Genomic DNA, 17175 nt, shown 5'->3' on the forward strand with positions numbered 1-17175 from the left:
CAGCCCGCCGGTCCCTCCTCCCGCCGCCTCCCTCCGCCCTCCTCCCTCCCTCTGTAAGACATCCCGGCCCGGCCCGGCCGCCGCGGCCACCTTCCCCGCCGGAGCTGCAGATGTGGCGGAGCGGCCGGGTGCCGGGCGGCCGTGCCAGGGGAGCCCGCGCCCGGTGAGCCTCGCGTCCCGGCCCCCGCCCGCTCCGGCCCCTCCCCCGCTCACTCCCCGCCGCCCCGACCGCCGGAGCCCGCAGCCGGGAGCCTACCGCCCCGCCGCCGAGGTAGGAAGCCCCCTGGCGTCGCATCGTGGGGACGGGGAGCGGGCGGGGGTCCGGCTTGTCGTGCGGGGGCTGCAGGGCTGGAGGGTCGCCTCCCCCTACCGCGTCCGCGCCTCGCCCCGGGCCATTGTGAGCCCTCGCCGGGGCCCCTGCGCTCGCTCCCTCGCTCGCTGGCTTGCGCGCTCCCTCTCTCGCCGGCTCCCCGACTCCGTCCTTTGGTCTCTCTGTCTTGCTCTTCCCGCTGCCCTCCGTCCGTCCTGCGGCCGGGCCGAGCCGGGGCCGGACCCGGGGCAGTAGCAAACTTCGGCGGGGAAGTTGGGCGGCCGCAGTGGGGGCGCGCTGCGGGGTGGGAGCCCCCCCCCCCCCCCCCTCAGGCCTGGGCAAGAAGTTGTCTGGGGGTGCTGGGCAGCCTCCCCTTTTAACGGCTGCGTCGGGGCTGTTTCTAAAACTGGGTTTGAAAGGTGTCTCTTCCCTGTCCCCGAAAGTCTCTGACCCCGGTTAGACCCGACCCTTCCGTGGGCAGGGGAGGGAGGCGTCCCTGAGGCTCAGGAAGGGGGTGCTGCCGCGTTTGGACTAGGAGCTAGAGTCCTGTCCAGCGCTTGTTCCAACCCCTGCTGTCTCGGTGCAAGCAGAGGGCCTGGTAGAGTGGGGAGGGCAGGGGTACCTAACCCTCCTGAGGAAAGGTCTGGAGGGGGCGAGGCAGGTGCATCTGGAGAGAGGGAAATGCCTGTGCCCTGCTCCCCCTGTCCCCCTGGGATGGGGCTGGAATCCAGGCTGGCACCTGGAGGCCTTGGCACACTGCCCTGCCCAGCCGGGTACTCAGGCCACAGCAGGGCAGCATGCCGCCTGTCGCTTGTCCAGGAGGGCCTGCCTGGCCTGTCCCGCGCCCACCCCCCCAAGGGCCGCTATGGTTGCAGCGAGCTACCCAGCCCTGCCCAGGGGCCTGGGAAGCGGGAAGGGATCCTGGGAGGAGCCGTGGGCCCCCAGCCATCTCAGCCCAGGATCTTGGCTCTGAAGGGAACGCTTGACACTGAAGGGGCAGCCAGGCCAGCCCTGGACCTGGACCTGGCCACGGCTTGGGCTGCTGCGATTCTTGGTCTGGACCAGGGACAGGACCTAGCTGTGGTCGTGGGAGACAGCCATCCCAAGGGTCCCACATGCCTGGAGAGAAGGTGGGGCTTAACAGACAGCTAGGGAAGACGCTCTGCTCCCCCGTGTTTCCTCCAGGGCCTCCTCAGCCCCCAGACTCAGGGAAGAGGAAACGGGCTCCTTCAGTCTGCCCACCCACCCAGCCCTCCCCCAGCCCCACCAGTGCCACAGTGCCACAGCTGTTCCAGCCCAGCCCATACATCCCTCCCCATGACCTCGGAGCCTTCCCCCTCTCCGCTCCTCCTTCTCCCCTCTGGGCCACAGCTGGGCCTCCCAGCTGGTCTTGGCCTGTATTGGGGGAGGGGCTGCACCTGGGGGCCCCTTCTAGGACACCCCTTTCTGAGCTTCGGCCCAGCTCATTTCACAGCCCACTCCCAGCTCAGCTTGGCACTGTTTGTAGCCCACCAAGCAGGAGACAGTGGCCAGGGATTTGGGCCACCATTTATGGGGGTTGAGGACCTCTTGGAAGCAGCCCTGTTTTCCTCAGCCCCTTCTCCTCCCCCTCCTTTCCGGAGCTGCCATTAGTGCTGACCCTCTGACCCCCCCCCCCCCATGCCTGCCCACCATTCCCTGTCTGTGACCTTTAACCTTTGGTGTTAAATCCCTCCAGCTGGGGCTCTTCGCCCTCTGAGTGACCCTGGCACAGGCCCCCTGGGGGGCCTCTCCCTGCTCCTGGCTCTCTACATAGGGACACCTGCCAGTTCCTCCCTCACTGATGGGGAGGGGGAACACCAGGAAGCCAGACAGTGAGTCACCCCACTTCTAGGCACCACTGGTTTTGGGGTTAGTGACTTTGGGGGATATGCCGGAGCTGGGCCACAGCCTGGAGGGTGAGTGGGAAAAGCCCCCACCTAGAAGTCTGACATTCTGGAACTGAGTCCTGGCTGGGCCACCAACTCCCAGAGGTGTTTGAGCCAGGCTCCTCCCCTTCTGGGTCTCAGTTTCCTCATCTGTCAAACCAAGGGTCAGACAAGGTGAGCTTCCTGAGCTCCAGAGTCCATGAGAAGACTTGGGGGGCGGAGGCATGTTGAGAGAGGGGTAAGGCCAACAAAAGCCAACTCTCAATTGTCCGTGGGTGGAGCCAGTATGAATAACTGGATGCCACAGACATCCAAAAACCTCATTTTAAACAATCGTGTGAACCACGTCCCGTTCCCCCCCCCCTCCCCAAAGCTTTTGTTGTTTCTAAAAGCCCAGCTGCAAATGGGTAGCCACAGCCATGTCTTCTCCTGCCTGGGCTCCCCTGGCTGCCTCCCTGGGAGTGCCCATGGAGGGTGAGAGGCTGAGCTGATTCGAAGGGGACAAAGCTCTCCAGGTCCCCTCCTAGGGCTTGTTTGGGGGGGCCTAGATCCCTCTCAGCCCCACTATGGGGCCCTCACTGTTCTCTCCCTTCCTTCCCTGGCCTGGCCTTGGCCCTGGGCAGTGGGAGTGTCTTCTGCCACCTAATCCTCCCAGGGTCTGAGCTGTGGTATAGAAGGAAGAATGTGTTTTCCTGATATTTTCCCATGTGGGTTTTCCATCCAATTTCCCACTTAGGCAAGGGGGCGGGTGCGGGTGCGGGGCAGAGTTTGGGGCAATCCCAGGATGAGGGAGGGGGGTGAAAGCTGTGGCTGGGTGACCAGATGTGGGGAGTGGGGCCTGCAGTTGAGCTCTTTGGAAGGTGCTTGGGGTGGGCCCCTGATGTCGGGCAGGGGGAGGGGCTGGACAGGGCAGGGAAGACTCCTGCTCCTACCGCTTTCCTCCAGTGGGGTATGCTTCCCAGGTTCCTGAGCCCCAGGGGAGGCAAGCGGAAGAGGCCTCTTATGCAAGTGGGAAATTGGGAGTGTAGTGGAGAGGCCTGAGCCAGGTGGAATGGGAGGATGAAGAGTGGGGTTGCCTTTTCTGAGGCTGAGAGAATCCTTCCTCTATTCAGGGCTATTATTGTCATTGTACATTTCACACAGATGACTAAGTCAGAGGAGTGAGCCCTGGAAGGTACTGAGCGATCCTCCCTTCCCCCAGACAAGTGCCCTTCTTAGAGGTGGGGAACACCGCTAGCTGGTGAGGGGCTCTTTGGGGCCAGCCAGAAAGATGTGGATCCCCCCACCGCCTCCAGGGCCTGAGTTGTTTCCCCCTCCAGGGTCTGTGAAAGGGCTCTAGAGAGAGGCTGAGGCCCAGACATGTGTCTAAAGGTTCACTTCTCTGAGAATGCCCACACATCCAACCTTGCCCACCAAGTGTGGGGGACCTGAGTGTGGGGGACCACAGCTCCTTCAAGGTCCTTGGGACACATCTGCCCAGGGATTCTCCGGTGGATGCCTCCGCTCACACCTGGAGAATTCCAAATCAGGTGTGGCTAGGCAGGGACTCCCGTTGTCAACCAGGACCTCCAGTGCTTTGCTGATCAGCCAGGATTGAGGCAACTGCTTTGATGCTAGGACAAAGAAGGACTTGCTGGGGGAGTTAGGGGTCTCTTTGAGGGGCACAGGTTTCTCTCCTGGCTCCCATGTAACCCCGTAAACCTCTGCTGTCTCTGCAACTAATAAAAACGGCATCTTAGGTCCCCAGGGAGGGGGTGGGGGAGAAGTGGGTCAGGGATAAAGCAGCTTGGGTGGACCGCCTGGTAACAACTCCCTGAAAAAATCCACAGCGCCTTCCAATGGCCCCATGAACTCTGCAGGCATTGACATCTTAACCTTGTGAGAGAGTTCCGTTGATCCCTATTAGAAAAATGAGGAAACTGAAGCTCAGGATGGAAAAGGGCACGTGGGCATTGGGGGAGGGGGGGGGGCGGTCCAAGTTCCTGGGGGTCTGCTATGGCTGCAGTGGTGGTGTCTGATGGCCAGTTTCCCAGCCTGGAGTGAAAAGGGACCCTTCTGAGGGGAGCCCGAAGTGGCCCCAGCCGCTGTGCACACTGGGCCCCAAGCATCTATCCTTTCCCTGCGCTGATCCTCCTGGCCTCTACTCCAGACCTGCCCATGAGAGACGTGAGGCCTGGCCCAGATCTGCCAGGGTCCCTGGCCCTTTTTTCTCTCCCAGCTCTGGTACTCTTCCAGGGAGCTCTGAGAGCTTCCGCACAGCTGGTCTCCAGGGAGCCCCAGTTGTCTGACCATCCTGACTGGGATGTTTCTACAAGCTGGGCATAGGAGAGGCCCCGGCTCTGGGCATCTTGATGGGGGGAGCACTGGCCTTCCATGCCCCCTCCAAGATGGGATGGAGAGTTCTGGTTAACTGGTGGCCAGGCTGCGCGGAGCCTGGGAGCACAGAGCTGGGAAGTATAATGGCAGGGCGGGGGGCGGGGGGGCGAGGGGGGATGATAGGTAGGAGGGCTTCCCCATCTGTTCCAGATGCCACCTCTCTGGTGGGAGATGGTAAGGGAATGAGAATCTTCCAGGCCATAACTGGGGGTTGGCTGGGATCTCCTCAGGCCCTTTGACTTCACTGCCTAAGAAGTCACCTGACATTTGAGTGGGTTATGTGTGCACATGTACTACTGCCTTGGCAGATGGCTGTCTGGGGAGGGGACTCAGACCCAGCCTCTGGCCCCCTCTTCCAGTCATGGCCAAGGCGGGTGGGGAGCCTGCGGAAGCCCCAGGAGATTGCTGAGCTGCTTGAGTCAGCCCTGGGTGCCTCCGGGAAAACAAGTCTGCCGGCTGACAGAGGGTCTCCACCATTAGCACAGTGTGCTCACAGGCCAGCGCCCCACTGGGACCCTGGGAGTAAGGAGGCTGCCTGTGGGCACGAGTGGGGGGGAAATAGGCTCAGAGATTTGAGGGCTTTGCCTGGGGTCACTTAGGGAGGGACAGAGAGGGGGACTGGAGCCTAGGGCTCTCTGGCCCTGTCCTCTGAAATGTCAATTCAGCCTGGGAATCCCCCCAGCTCCACTCCTGCCCTCCTATCCACTGCTTGGGCTTGACATGGAGGACAGCTGTGTCTGGATAAAGCCTCCCTCCCTTATTCCCATATCCACCTGGGTCTTGCTGGGAAGTACCAGCCTGCCATTTCTCTTCTGGTCCACTTCCTCCTGCATCCAGAACCCCCCAAACCCACCCCCACCCTTCCAGGCTGACTAACCCCAGCTGTGATGTCCCCCTCCCCCCAGGCTACGGAGCCCTCCATTGTTCTGCCTGTTTTAAAGTACCCCCACCCCAGTACTGCTGGCTGTCTGCCTACCAGCCCCACCCTCTTCCAGGCCGAGCCCCCAGAACCACCTCAGAACACCTAGTGGTCACCCTGCATGGTCTTATGGACCCTGGGCCCCAAGAGCCTGAAGTAAGCCAGGCCTCGCATGATGTTTCCTTTTGGGCTTGGAGGCTGCCCCCTGGCTTCTGGACTTGCTTTGCTGCCTGGAGTGGACAAGCAGGGGAGGGTGGGGTGGCTGGTAAGAAGGGCATGGGGTGGAGCCAGAGTTTGTGTTAGAGTCCCTGCTGGGCCTGGTCTTGTCCAGCTGTTCTGGGGTAGGCCCTGAGCCACTGTTGGGTGGGAGTGGCAGGAGATGAAGCTGGTGAAACTGGGTCCTTCTGGTCATCCCAACTGACCAGGGCGATTCTGGCTGCCCCGCCCTAGCCCTGCTCCAGGGGAGGAGGAAGAATCTGTGTCCAGGCCCTGCCTCTCACCTTGACCTTGGACAAGCTACTTCCTTCTTTGGGCTGTAAGTCCCTCCATACCTGCCCACCTCACCTGGCTGGTGGCACCAGATAGATCCATTCACTCAGCAAACATGTACTGAGGACCAAGTACCAGGGAAAGTGAAGGGCAATGGTGCTGTTAGGAGCATGGTCAGGACGCTTGAGCTCCAGTCCTATTCTAGGCCAGCTCCTCTTTTCTTGGATGGGGAAACTGAGGCCCAGAACCTGGCCCACATCACACTGGGGCAGGCCTGGTTTCTGGCTCTGAGCCCCAGCACTTTGCATCAATGTCCAGTTCATGTTGGTGGAAGGAGTGGGCTGTGGGGGGCTGTGAAAGAGGGGGCAGTGGTCTGCTCCATGAGGCCGCCTACTTTTCAGCACCCCCAGAAGGCTCAGAGCTGCCTGGGCCCCAGAGATATCCCTACCTGCCCTAAGCCTCCCTTCTTGGAAAGAGGCTCTGAATGCCAGGTGCCGGAGGGGGGCCGGGCAATGAATATGACACTATGTGCGGGGCTGGGCACTCAGGGCATGCTCCAGCACTGGTGACATTGTGGCATTAGTGATCTATTAGTGAGGACCCTGACCCAGGGTGAGTGTCACATGCAGCACAGGGCCACACAGGGCCAGGGATGCTGCCTTGGCAGTGTGGGGACAGAGCCAGGGCCTCTGCTCCGCTCTCAGGCACCTGGAAGAACAGCTCATGTTCAGCTGCAAGAGGCTGAATCAGGGAAGACTTGCTGAAGTAGGGGGTCGAAGGGGAGTGGCAGCTGGAGGAGATTTTGGGGACAGGGAAGATTGTAAAACAGGAGCTGGCACTTAAGAGATGGGCCCCAAGCTCATGGCGGCAGGGAATCTTGAGAAAGGAGGTACTGAGGGGACAAGAGATTCTGGGCTGGAAAGGATGATGGCACTTTCTGTGTAGGATACTCCATGGCTTCCCAGTGCCCCCAGGTCCTGGCCTAGCCTCACCCTTGAGCCTCCTCTACTGCTGAATGATAGACAGCTTCCTTGTGGGTTAGTTGAGGCCACACTCCTGGCCTCTGCAGCATTGGACCTAGAGTGTGGGCTTTGGACCTGGAGGTGAATCCCAACTGTGCTACTTACAGCTCTGTGACCTTGGCAGGTGACTGAACTGCCCTGAGCCTCAGCGTGTCCTCATCTGGACGATGGGGAGAATAGCACCTAATTGGCAAGGTGGTGAGGATGAATGGAGATGGTGAGTGGGAGGCATGCTGGCCATTGTAGCCTGCAGAACTTGTTAGGACCCAATGCTCTCTCTTGCTTTACCCCATGTCCACGTGGCCAACTCGGATCTGCTCCCCCCCACACTTGGCAGGAGCAACTCACCCCTAATATTGTTTTTCTGTTGCCAGCGGTTCCCCCACTGAAGTCTGGATGCCCTTCATTCTCCAGAACTGAGTGGAGGGCCTGGTGTTGGAATGCATAACTGAGTGAGGGGGTAAATGAGGCTGGGAGGGACAGGCCAAAGTCCGGAGCCTGTCCTGCCCAGCTCCCCTCCCGCTGGGACTTGGCAGGTGCTGTTCCGTGGGCCTGGTGCCCATCCTTTGGTGATGGGAGGGGTAAGCCACAGGCCTCATCTCTGCTCACTACCATAGCCTAACACTCTGACACTGGTTACCTGCCTTGTCCTGTGTGTCTCCTGTATGTGCACAGGTGTAACACATATGCGGACCTGTATGTCGCGGGGTGTTGTGGGTGCCCATCCATGTCCTGTGGGACACTGACCAACACCTTTGCTGGCCCCAGAGAGCCCTGGAGGAGTGCCCTGCTGCCTCTGAGAATGGCAGTGCTGACTGGCAGGGCCTGGGCTTCCAATGTCTAGGCCTTGCTGGGTGTGTGTCCTGTCTGGCTCCCCAGTGCTGGCCCCTCCCAGGGATTTGGGCAGCCTGGGCCCCGCCCTTCCCTCCCAGCCTGCTGACCAGTGGGTGTGTGGGCGGGCTGGTGTGGGGGCTGCTTGGCGGGCTCCCCTCTGGCTGAGGCCCAGGTGCAGGCAGTGCTCATAGCCCCACATACCACCTCCCCCCGAAGCTGGGCAGACAGGAAAATACCAGACATAGTTGTGCAAAGGTGGCTGCAGGCAGGCAGGCGGCAAGGGGCGGGGGCTGCACTAGGGCGCCTAGAGCCACCAGGCCCAAAGGAGACCTCTGTGCCAGGCTGGACCCTGCAGCTGGATGGGCACACACATCTGTGTGAGTGTTCATCTGCCGTCTAGGGCCCATGTGTGAGCTGCTGCCCCCAGCCGGTGTCACCCTGCTAATGTTGGAGAAGGAAGTACATCTGGGGAGCACAAGCGTTAGGGGAGCCAGCTGCATGCCTTCCAGCTTCCGTGCTGCCTGAACTATCTGGGTGACTTTGGCAGGCCAAGTTACTGCATGGGGCAGGAACAAGAATCCTCAGGGCTACCAGTTGCTGGCACCTCCTGTGTGCCAGGCACCCAGCCAGGCAAGTCCTGCAGGGTGCCCCGACTGTGCCTGTGATTGTGGTACCTGTGACGGTGGAGGAAACCAGTGCTCGGAGGGGGCTACAGGGAGCCATCTGAGGCCCCACAGCCAGGGGTGGAGGCATAGAGGACTGGAACCAGGGAGCCCGGCTCTGGGTAGCACTGTCTAAACATGCCTGCGCAGGTGCTGCCAGCTGGGGCCTTTTCCGGGGCCCCCATAGCGCAGAGCAGAGCGCCTGGCCTTGGCTGGTTCACCTGGGGGTGCTTGCACTCTCACCAGGGTGAGGTCTGCGCTCCCAGAGGATCTGGGAAGGCCCAGGGTCCTGGCTGAGCACCCCTCTGGTGATGGGGGAGTGGCCTGTCTTGGGAGCAAGAGGTTCCCAGGGAAGTCAAACCCCGTGCTCTTCCAGGAAATGCTGCCTGCCCTGGCCCCTCTCCTGGGACCTGCTGGGCAGAGGCCTCAGGATAAGCCCCTCCCCTTCATCCTGGGAGGAGGCCTGCTCCTTCCAGGGCTGCTCGGAACCTCTCCAGGGCCTCCCAGTGTTCTTTCTTTGAAGCAGTCAAGTCTCTGGAAGGTGACTACGGTCTGCTGTGGCCATTCCACAGGACAGCGGAGGCCTGAGGCTCTCTGAGGGGCACACACTTGTTCAGTTACACCCTACACCGAAGCCCACATGCTCCCAGTGTGAGACTACGGTGTCTGTGGGAACAGCGGGGAGGGCCAATCCTCTCCTCAGCTGCCCTCACAACTCTAGACTGGCCAAAGGCTGGAGAACTCAGCTATGGTGACAGTTCATTCAGTAAGTCCGATTAAGTACCTACTATGCACCCAGTACTGTTCGAGGTGCTGGATGTCGCATACCAGTGGGAAACACTAAGTAATCATTGACTGCATCATTGCATTGATTTCTCCCCAAAACCCAATTGGAGTGGTTATTATTACTATCTCACTTTAGAGATGAGGACCCTGAGGTGACTTTCCTTAAGTCACATGGGTAGGAAGTGGCAGAACCATGTTGGAGACCCAGGTGGTCTACCCCATACTTAGAGCCTAGGTATGCTCTGCTGCCTCGTCAGGAAAGGGGACCAGGAGAGGATGAGGCCTGCCCCTGTCCCTAGCCCCTGCTGCTTGGCTGCCATGGATGGTGGAACTCTTAGCCAGAGCAGGGTGGAGCTGCAGTGGTTCTCAGGAATGCAGGGTTGTGGGCCCTTTGCTTTGGCAGCATATCTGCCTGCAGCTCTCCAAGCTTCCCTGTGGCCACCCCCAGCCGGCCTCTCCAGCGCCCACCCACTGCCTTCTGCCCCTCCTAGGCTCTGCAGCTACCTCAGGCAAACCCCTAGGCAGGGAGAGGGTGCCAAGCTGGAGCCTTTTGCCTGCTTCTCCCCACATCCACTGGCACAGGAAGGTGAAGCTAATGGGGAACACAGTTTCTGGACTCACCTGGCTTAAAACCCAGCTCTGCCACAGACAAGCTGTGTGACCCTGGACAGATTATTTAATCTCCCTGAGCCTCTGTTTTTGCATCTGAAAAATGGGGATGAAAGAGCACCTGCCTGAACAGGTGCTAGCACGTTCCCCAACTATCAACAGCTGGCTGTTGATACTGTTATCCTGTAATATTCACCCATGGTTTCCAATCCTGGGCTTGCCACCCACTGTGTGACCTGGGGCAGTGGTCTCTCTCTCTCTCTCTCTGGGCCTCAGTTTCTCCATTTGTACGACCAGCATGTTGGCAGTATTGGTGCAAGTCACCAGACACGGGCCACCCATGGAACACAAGGGAGGCCAGGGACTTGCTTCTTCTTTCCAGTCTATATCAAGAAAGCCACATGGGGCCCTAACTGGTTTGGCTCAGTGGATAGAGCATCGGCCTGAGGACTGAAAGGTCCCAGGTTTGATTCTGGTCAAGGGCATGTACCTTGGTTGCGCGCACATCCCCAGCAGGAGGTGTGCAGGAGGCAGCTGGTTGATGTTTCTCTCTCATCGATGTTTCTACCTCTCTATCCCTCTCCCTTCCTCTCTGTAAAAAATCAATAAAATATATTTTTTAAAAAGAAAATGTCTCCATTAAAAAAAAAGAAAGCCACATGGGCTTCTGAGAGTTGCATCTTGGAGTTGTCTGTAAGTCCTCAGCTGGACGAGCCATGGCTGACCAAAGGGCAGTTTCAGGGCTACTCTGAGAATAGGGGTGTTCCTCATGTTGCCTTTGACAACACTGGTTCGCTGTGGTCAGGGATCTGACTCTGCTACTGTGAGGAGAGCCCTCAGCTACAGAGGACCCCACCCGCTCTCTGCTTCTGCCAAGGAGACCGAGAGTGCTTCTGGGGTGGCTGTGCAGAGCCCCTCCACCTACACTCCTCCCCCAAGCAGGCAAGGAGGGGCTTGATGCAGAGCAGATTCCAGCCTGCACCTATTAGCCTGGTGACCTCGAGCCTCAGTTTCCCCATCTTTATGATGGGAAATGACTACATCTACTCACAGTAGGGATTTGCTAGGGTCCAGAGAATTCATGGACAAACAGTACACGAAGGGTAGGTATTTAATGGATGTTGATCCCCCATTCTGTATACCATCCACCCTCAGTTTCCCCATGTAGTGCTTCGCCTGTGGAGGGGAGAAGTGTTGGGGGGACCTGCCAGGTAGGGCAGGGGTATGGGAGGGCGGGTCTTGGTGGGCCCAGCAGCTGAGGCCGGTTGCTGGGCCACAGGCAACACACAATAGCAGCCATTGTCTAGGCGCAGCCGGCTGGGAGGGTGCGGTGGGGCAGGGGGAGGGGCGGGCCCGAGGGCCAGCGTGGCCCACCCCCAGATGACCCCTGCCCGCCCCCACCACTTCGGTGGTCCCCACACCGCCCCACGCTCCCTCAGCTCCCTCCACTCTAATTAGTTCCTTTCGCAGCTGGAGTTGCTGTGCAGCACCCGGCAGGCAGCGTGACCACCTCTGCGTTGCCTCCCCGCCCAGCATCCCGCCCACACGGAGCCCCACAACCCCGCACCAGCAGAGCGGAGTCACATCATCAAGCCAGGTTCCCAGGGGACTCCACGCTGCACCCACGGGGTGCCTACTGAGTGCCCGAACCGGGGTGGAAACTCGTGGCCCCCGCCTATTGCGGGCCCCACCACTGGTTAAGAAACTTGCCTGCACCCTCAGAGCAAGACAGCTGCCCTTTTGAGCGTCTCCATCCTCCCCACCTCCCTGGTCGTCGTGAGCATTAAATCGGTGATGGCTGGCTGGCCTCTGCGGGTTATCACAGCGCCAGTCCCAGGGTTTCAAGCCGGGTTGTCCCCTCAGCCTCCCGAGAGCATAACTGGCTCTCACCCGCCCCCCTTCACCCAGCCCAGGAACAAAGAGAAGAGCTCGAGCCCAGAACTGGCCGCTGGCTGGTGGCTGGGGGATGGGGGCGAAAGAGGACACTGAGGTTGGCCAAGGAGTGGGTCACAGGCGTCTTCCCCTTGGAGTGGGGCCCCCATTGCGAGGGAAATTGGGGTGAGGCCAGCCTGGAGATGGGGTTGCTGGGACTGTGGCGTTGGGGGCGGCGCCTTCCTCCTTTTCCAGGAGTGGAGAGGCTGGGCCTCTAGGCTGGGCTCTGGCTCCCATCAGAATGAAACCCAGGGCAAAACCCAAGGGCAGTAGTCGGGGCCAGGGGTACCCCCTCCCACCTTGGGCCCCACCCTGGGGGACAGGTTCCTTTTCGGGCCCTCCCTGGTTCTGGATGGATTGAGGCAGTATCTCCTTCAGGTCTTCAGAACAAGGTGACCCAGGGCTCAGGGCTCCTCCCTGGTCCCCCTCTGGTCTGGGAGGAGGGCAGTGGGGCAAGTGCCAAAGGATGTTGCTTGTACGACGACACCAATGAGAGTCAGTGTCACTTTGAATTCTCATTTCCGAACTATTCTGCCGTCAAGGTCCCCTTCTCTGCCAGGTTGGGTTGGGGATTGGGGGTGGGAAGTGGAGGCTTTGGGGAGGCCTGTGGCCCCAGGCCAGCCAAGGACCAGGCCACCAGCCCTTCCTGGCTCCTGAATTCTTAATCAGCATAAATATTTACTTCCTTCCTCTCTTTCCAGGCTCCTAACACAGAGGAGCTTCAGGGAGGTTGGAAGGGGCCTGTGTCTAAAAATAAACAGGTGGAGGGACAGGCAGACACACAGACAAACTGACATGACTAGGGGGTGGGTTAGGCAGAGGGCAGCTCCTCCCCCATCCAGAAGGAGAGTGGAGGGGGCTCATGGCTACCCATCACTGTCATTCACTCACCTGCCCGCCTGGAACTGGGGCTCCTGAAGGGCAGGGAGGCAGTCTGGTCCCAGCCCCCCTTGCATGGCTGGGAGCTCCTGGCCTACGCATGGCCTGGGGGGCAAATCCAAACAGATCTGCTGGCTCTTACCTGTTGGAGTTTAACAGGAACAAGTCAAATCACAGACCTGGGTCCTTTGGCCAATAGCAGCCAACGGTGCTCTGATAATACAATCCCCTTCCCTAGGCTTAGAGGCTCTAATATTAGTATGTGCTGGTGGGCCTTTGTATGTGTCCCCAGAAGCTGAGGGTCCTAAGTTCTCTGCGTGCTTGGAGGGTCTTAGCAAAAGTGGAGCTTGGCCTAGCCCTGGCCGGTGTTGCTAAGTGCTTAGAGGGCCGGCCCGCTCACTGAAGGGTCTTGGGTTCAATTCCCAGTCAAGGGCATCTAACTGGTTGCAGGTCCAATTCCGAATGGGCGAGTGTAGGAGGCAACCAATCGATGTGTCTCTCTCACATTAATGTTTCTCTCACTTTCCACTTCCCTCCCTCCCTTCCACTCTCTATAAAAATCAATGGGAAGCCCTGGCTGGTTTGGCTCAGTGGATAGAGTGTCGGCCTGTGGACTGAAGGGTCCCAGATTCGATTCTGGCCAGGGCACATGCCCAGGGTTGCGGGCTCGATCCCCAGTGGGGGGTGTGCAGGAGGCAGCCAGTCGGTGATTCTCTCTCATCATTGATGTATCTCTCCCTGTCCCTTCCTCTCCGAAATCAATAAAAGTATATATATATATTTTTTAAAAATCAATGGGAAAAAAGTATCCTTGGGTGAGGATTAACAACAACAAAAAAGCGGAGCTTGTCCTAGGAAACAGATGAGCCGGGGCTTGGAGCGAGGTGAAGACTGTTTCAAGTTGCTGAGGGCCTTGACCTGGAGAAAACGAGTGGGGATGTGGGGGCTGTCCTCCCCTGTCCTGCTCCGAGGAGAGAGCACCACACAGCTCTGTAGGCATCTGTAGGCAACACTGGCCCCCAAGGAGACACACCAAACAAAATATGCAAAGACTCTTACCACATGGTGCTTATGGGATTATTCTGTATTAAATTGTGAAAACCTGGATTCAGTGAATGGCAGGGATACAGTATCTCAGTGTTGGCTTGTTTAGCAGATAGATTTTCAGGGAGTAATCATCTCAATTAACAAATGCAAGGAAACACTGTCACTGTTTCCCCACGTGTGAAAAGATTGCCTCTGTAAGAAGTTTTAATTTGGAATGAAGAGTTGACCTTGCTTTTGTGTCATTTTTATGTGAAGAAAATTATATCACAGAGACATTCTAAGAAAATGGTGAAAATTCCAGCATGAGAACTCATAATAAAAGAATGTCATCATATATATATATATATGAATGCATATATTTTACTAAGCACCAGACTGCTGGTCCCCTTCCTTCCAACCCTGCCCCTGGCTGGCCTGGCTGGGCCACAGCCCCCAGCTGCCCCCTAGTGGCGGCCCAGAGCTCTCTGGCTCCCTGTGCCTATGGGCACCTCTTCTATCTCACCTGTGAGGCAGTGCCACCTGTCTGCACCCCCATCCCTTGGGGCCAGGCTTTGCTCCAGCCATCTCTCAGCTTTGTTCCCCTAGAGCTGACCACAGATCCCAATGGGCCCGGCACAATGGGCCCTCAGCAGTCAGTAGCTGCGGACCTCTCGTGGCCACCGTGGAGAACACCTGTGGCTCCTCAGGCCTGGTTTTGGGTCTTTCGGCTCAAACCAGGCATGTGCTTCAGGCATGGCTTGCCACTCAGTCAGAAATGACCTTTGGGACTTGGCTGGTTATTTCTTGGGAGATCTGACCTTGAATATGGTAGCTCTACCACTTCCTAGCTCTGTGACCTGAGGCAGGGTCTCTAAAACTCAGTTTTATGGCAAAATGGACTCTTTGAGTTTTGCCTACCAGAAAAGACTTGTGGGAAGTGGACATGGAAGATCTGAGTAGATGGTTGGCTCTCTTTATGATACCTGCTGGCCAGGCCACTCAGGTCTCCCTACCTGGGGAGACAGCCTTCACACACCTACACACACACTGCCTCCCTCTCCTGTGGGCTTTAATGAATGTAGCCCAAGGAGGACTTGGGATCACAGTGTCACAGCACAGCTCCTGTCCTCCCCTAGGTTCTTGCCTGAATACCAGCTTGCCACCTCCAGCCCCAGCCCCCATCACTATGCACTCCTTGGACGAGCCGCTTGACCTGAAGCTGAGCATCACCAAGCTCCGGGCGGCGAGAGAAAAGCGGGAGAGGACGCTGAGTGTGGTCCGGCACCGAGCTCTGCACAGGGAGCTTGGCCTGGTGGATGATAGCCCCACTCCATGCTCCCCGGGCTCCCCGCCCTCAGGTACTGCACCGGGTCAGGGCCATGGTCTGTGGGCCCTGATGGAACTGTGGCAATAGAAAGAATGTCCAAGGTGTGCCCACCAGGACATAACTGCAGGCCCTCACAGCTTCTGGCTTAGAGTGCTCCCCACACTCTGCCATTCATCCTTCCAGCAGTTTATCTTTGGAGGTCACATTGTCCCCATGAGGAAGGAAGTTACCTGCATAGTTTATAAAGCTGGGACAGCAGAGTCAGGATTCAAGTTGAGGTCTCTGGGAGGAGTTGGAGTAGCTGATAATGGGAAGCAGAGTTTCTATGTGGTAACAAAAGGCCCTGAGACCCAACTCCTGGGCTTTGAGGCAGTGTGGGTGGCCAGCAGGTCAGTAGAGATTGGGCACCTAGTCCAGCAAGTTTCTCAGGATGCTTCGGGCCCAGGCCTTCTGCTCTGCCTCTGGTGCTCCTGAAAACCACATCTACCCCTTCTGAGCTTGAAGGCTCTAGAAGTAACCTAGCCCAAACCTCTCGTTTTAGAGGGGAGCACTGAGGCAGACGGGTGATGGGAAGCTCCTAGCTTCACATTCCTAGTCAGTTGCTCACTCTGTGTACCAGATCATTCTATCTGCAAAATGGATACTTCCCACTTTTCATGTCAACTGATGGCCGAGCTCTCATGATGGCCAAGATCACATTTGTCTGTTATATAGGCTGTTGCTCAGATACTTGGGGTCCCAGGTGGTCAGGGGGTGCGGCATGCCTGGGGTTTGCTTCCAGGGTCATGGCTTAGGATTCAGAGGTGGGAGGGCCTAGCCCACCAGGACTCCTGACTCCAGCACCCCTGAATTGTGCTTCTCTTTTAGGCTTTCTACTGAACCCCAAGTTCCCTGAGAAGGTGGAGGGACGCTTTTCAGGGGCCCCACTGGTAGACCTCAGCTTGTCACCATCATCAGGACTGGACTCCCCCAATGGCAGCAGCTCGCTGTCCCCCGAGCGCCAAGGCAACGGTGACCTGCCCACAGTCCCTACTGCCCCGGTAAGGAAGAGGTGTGGGTTTTGAACTACATCACTCCAATCTCTGTCTGTTGTCACATGGCCTCTTTCCCTCTATGTGTGTCTCTATCCAAATCTCCTTCTTTCTCTTATGAAGACTGGTCACTGGATTTAGGAACCCTCCCTCCCACCCTGTCTAGACCACACTTCTAACTTGATCACATCTACAAAGATCTTATTTTCAAATGAGGTCACACACACAGGTACCGGGGGTTAGGACTAGGACATATTGTGGGGACAACTCAACTTGCTATAGGAGACAGAAGGGGTCTGGGCCTGCTGGCCCCATGGGGCACTGACCACCTCTGCCCCTCGCCCTCTCCCAGGATTTCCAGCCGCTGCGCTACCTGGACAGTGTCCCCAGCTCCTTCCAGTTCTTCCTGCCTCTGGGCTCAGGGGGAGCCCTGCATCTGCCTGCTTCCTCCTTCCTCACCCCCCCAAAGGACAAGTGCCTCTCACCAGAGCTACCCCTACCCAAGCAGCTGGTTTGTCGTTGGGCCAAGGTGAGTGGGGGCCAGGAAGAGTGGGTAGGGCCTGGGGCAGGTGGCCTCACATGGGCTCAGAACCCTCCCTGGCCCCGCAGTGTAACCAGCTCTTCGAGCTCCTGCAAGATTTGGTGGATCATGTTAATGATTACCATGTCAAGCCAGAGAAGGATGCGGGGTACTGCTGCCACTGGGAAGGCTGTGCCCGTCACGGTCGAGGCTTCAATGCCAGGTGAGGAAGGGCAAGAGCTGGCAGGAGGGAGGGGGCGAGGGTGTCCATTGAGCTGAGCTGTGCTCTATGCCCTCTCTGGAGCAGGTACAAGATGCTCATCCATATCCGCACACACACCAATGAGAAGCCGCACCGCTGCCCCACCTGTAGCAAGAGCTTCTCCCGCCTGGAGAACCTGAAAATCCACAACCGGTCACATACAGGTGAGAGGGGGTGCTGGAGGGTAGCAGCTGGGCAGGCACCTGACCATCCATGGGCACCCAAGAGACAGGGATGCATCCCATTGTTGACTGGTCCTTTTTCGAGCTCCACTTGCTGGGGGA

General features: G+C 58.4%; 2 protein-coding genes across 4 annotated transcripts in view; one reads left to right on the plus strand and one right to left on the minus strand.

Annotated features, from left to right (window-relative positions):
• TFAP4 (transcription factor AP-4) overlaps window positions 1-16832 on the minus strand; it is a 61096-nt gene extending 44264 nt beyond the window's left edge. For both annotated transcript variants that reach the window (XM_054714677.1, XM_054714676.1), the window contains exons 1-2: window positions 16773-16832; window positions 12738-12867 (exon numbers count right to left, since the gene is read on the minus strand). The gene's annotated coding sequence lies outside the window, so the exon portion shown is untranslated. The remainder of the gene's footprint in view (window positions 1-12737; window positions 12868-16772) is intronic.
• GLIS2 (GLIS family zinc finger 2) overlaps window positions 110-17175 on the plus strand; it is a 20723-nt gene continuing 3657 nt past the window's right edge. The window contains exons 1-6 of one of the 2 annotated variants that reach the window (XM_028145648.2): window positions 110-271; window positions 14888-15109; window positions 15946-16118; window positions 16462-16638; window positions 16719-16852; window positions 16934-17055. In XM_028145648.2, the coding sequence (XP_028001449.2) occupies window positions 14938-15109; window positions 15946-16118; window positions 16462-16638; window positions 16719-16852; window positions 16934-17055 (778 nt within the window). In that variant the 5' untranslated portion in view covers window positions 110-271; window positions 14888-14937. The remainder of the gene's footprint in view (window positions 272-14887; window positions 15110-15945; window positions 16119-16461; window positions 16639-16718; window positions 16853-16933; window positions 17056-17175) is intronic. The other variant, XM_008141644.3, reaches the window with a different exon arrangement.

This window comes from Eptesicus fuscus, chromosome 4, assembly GCF_027574615.1.
Source record: "Eptesicus fuscus isolate TK198812 chromosome 4, DD_ASM_mEF_20220401, whole genome shotgun sequence".
Classification (NCBI taxonomy): domain Eukaryota; kingdom Metazoa; phylum Chordata; class Mammalia; order Chiroptera; family Vespertilionidae; genus Eptesicus; species Eptesicus fuscus.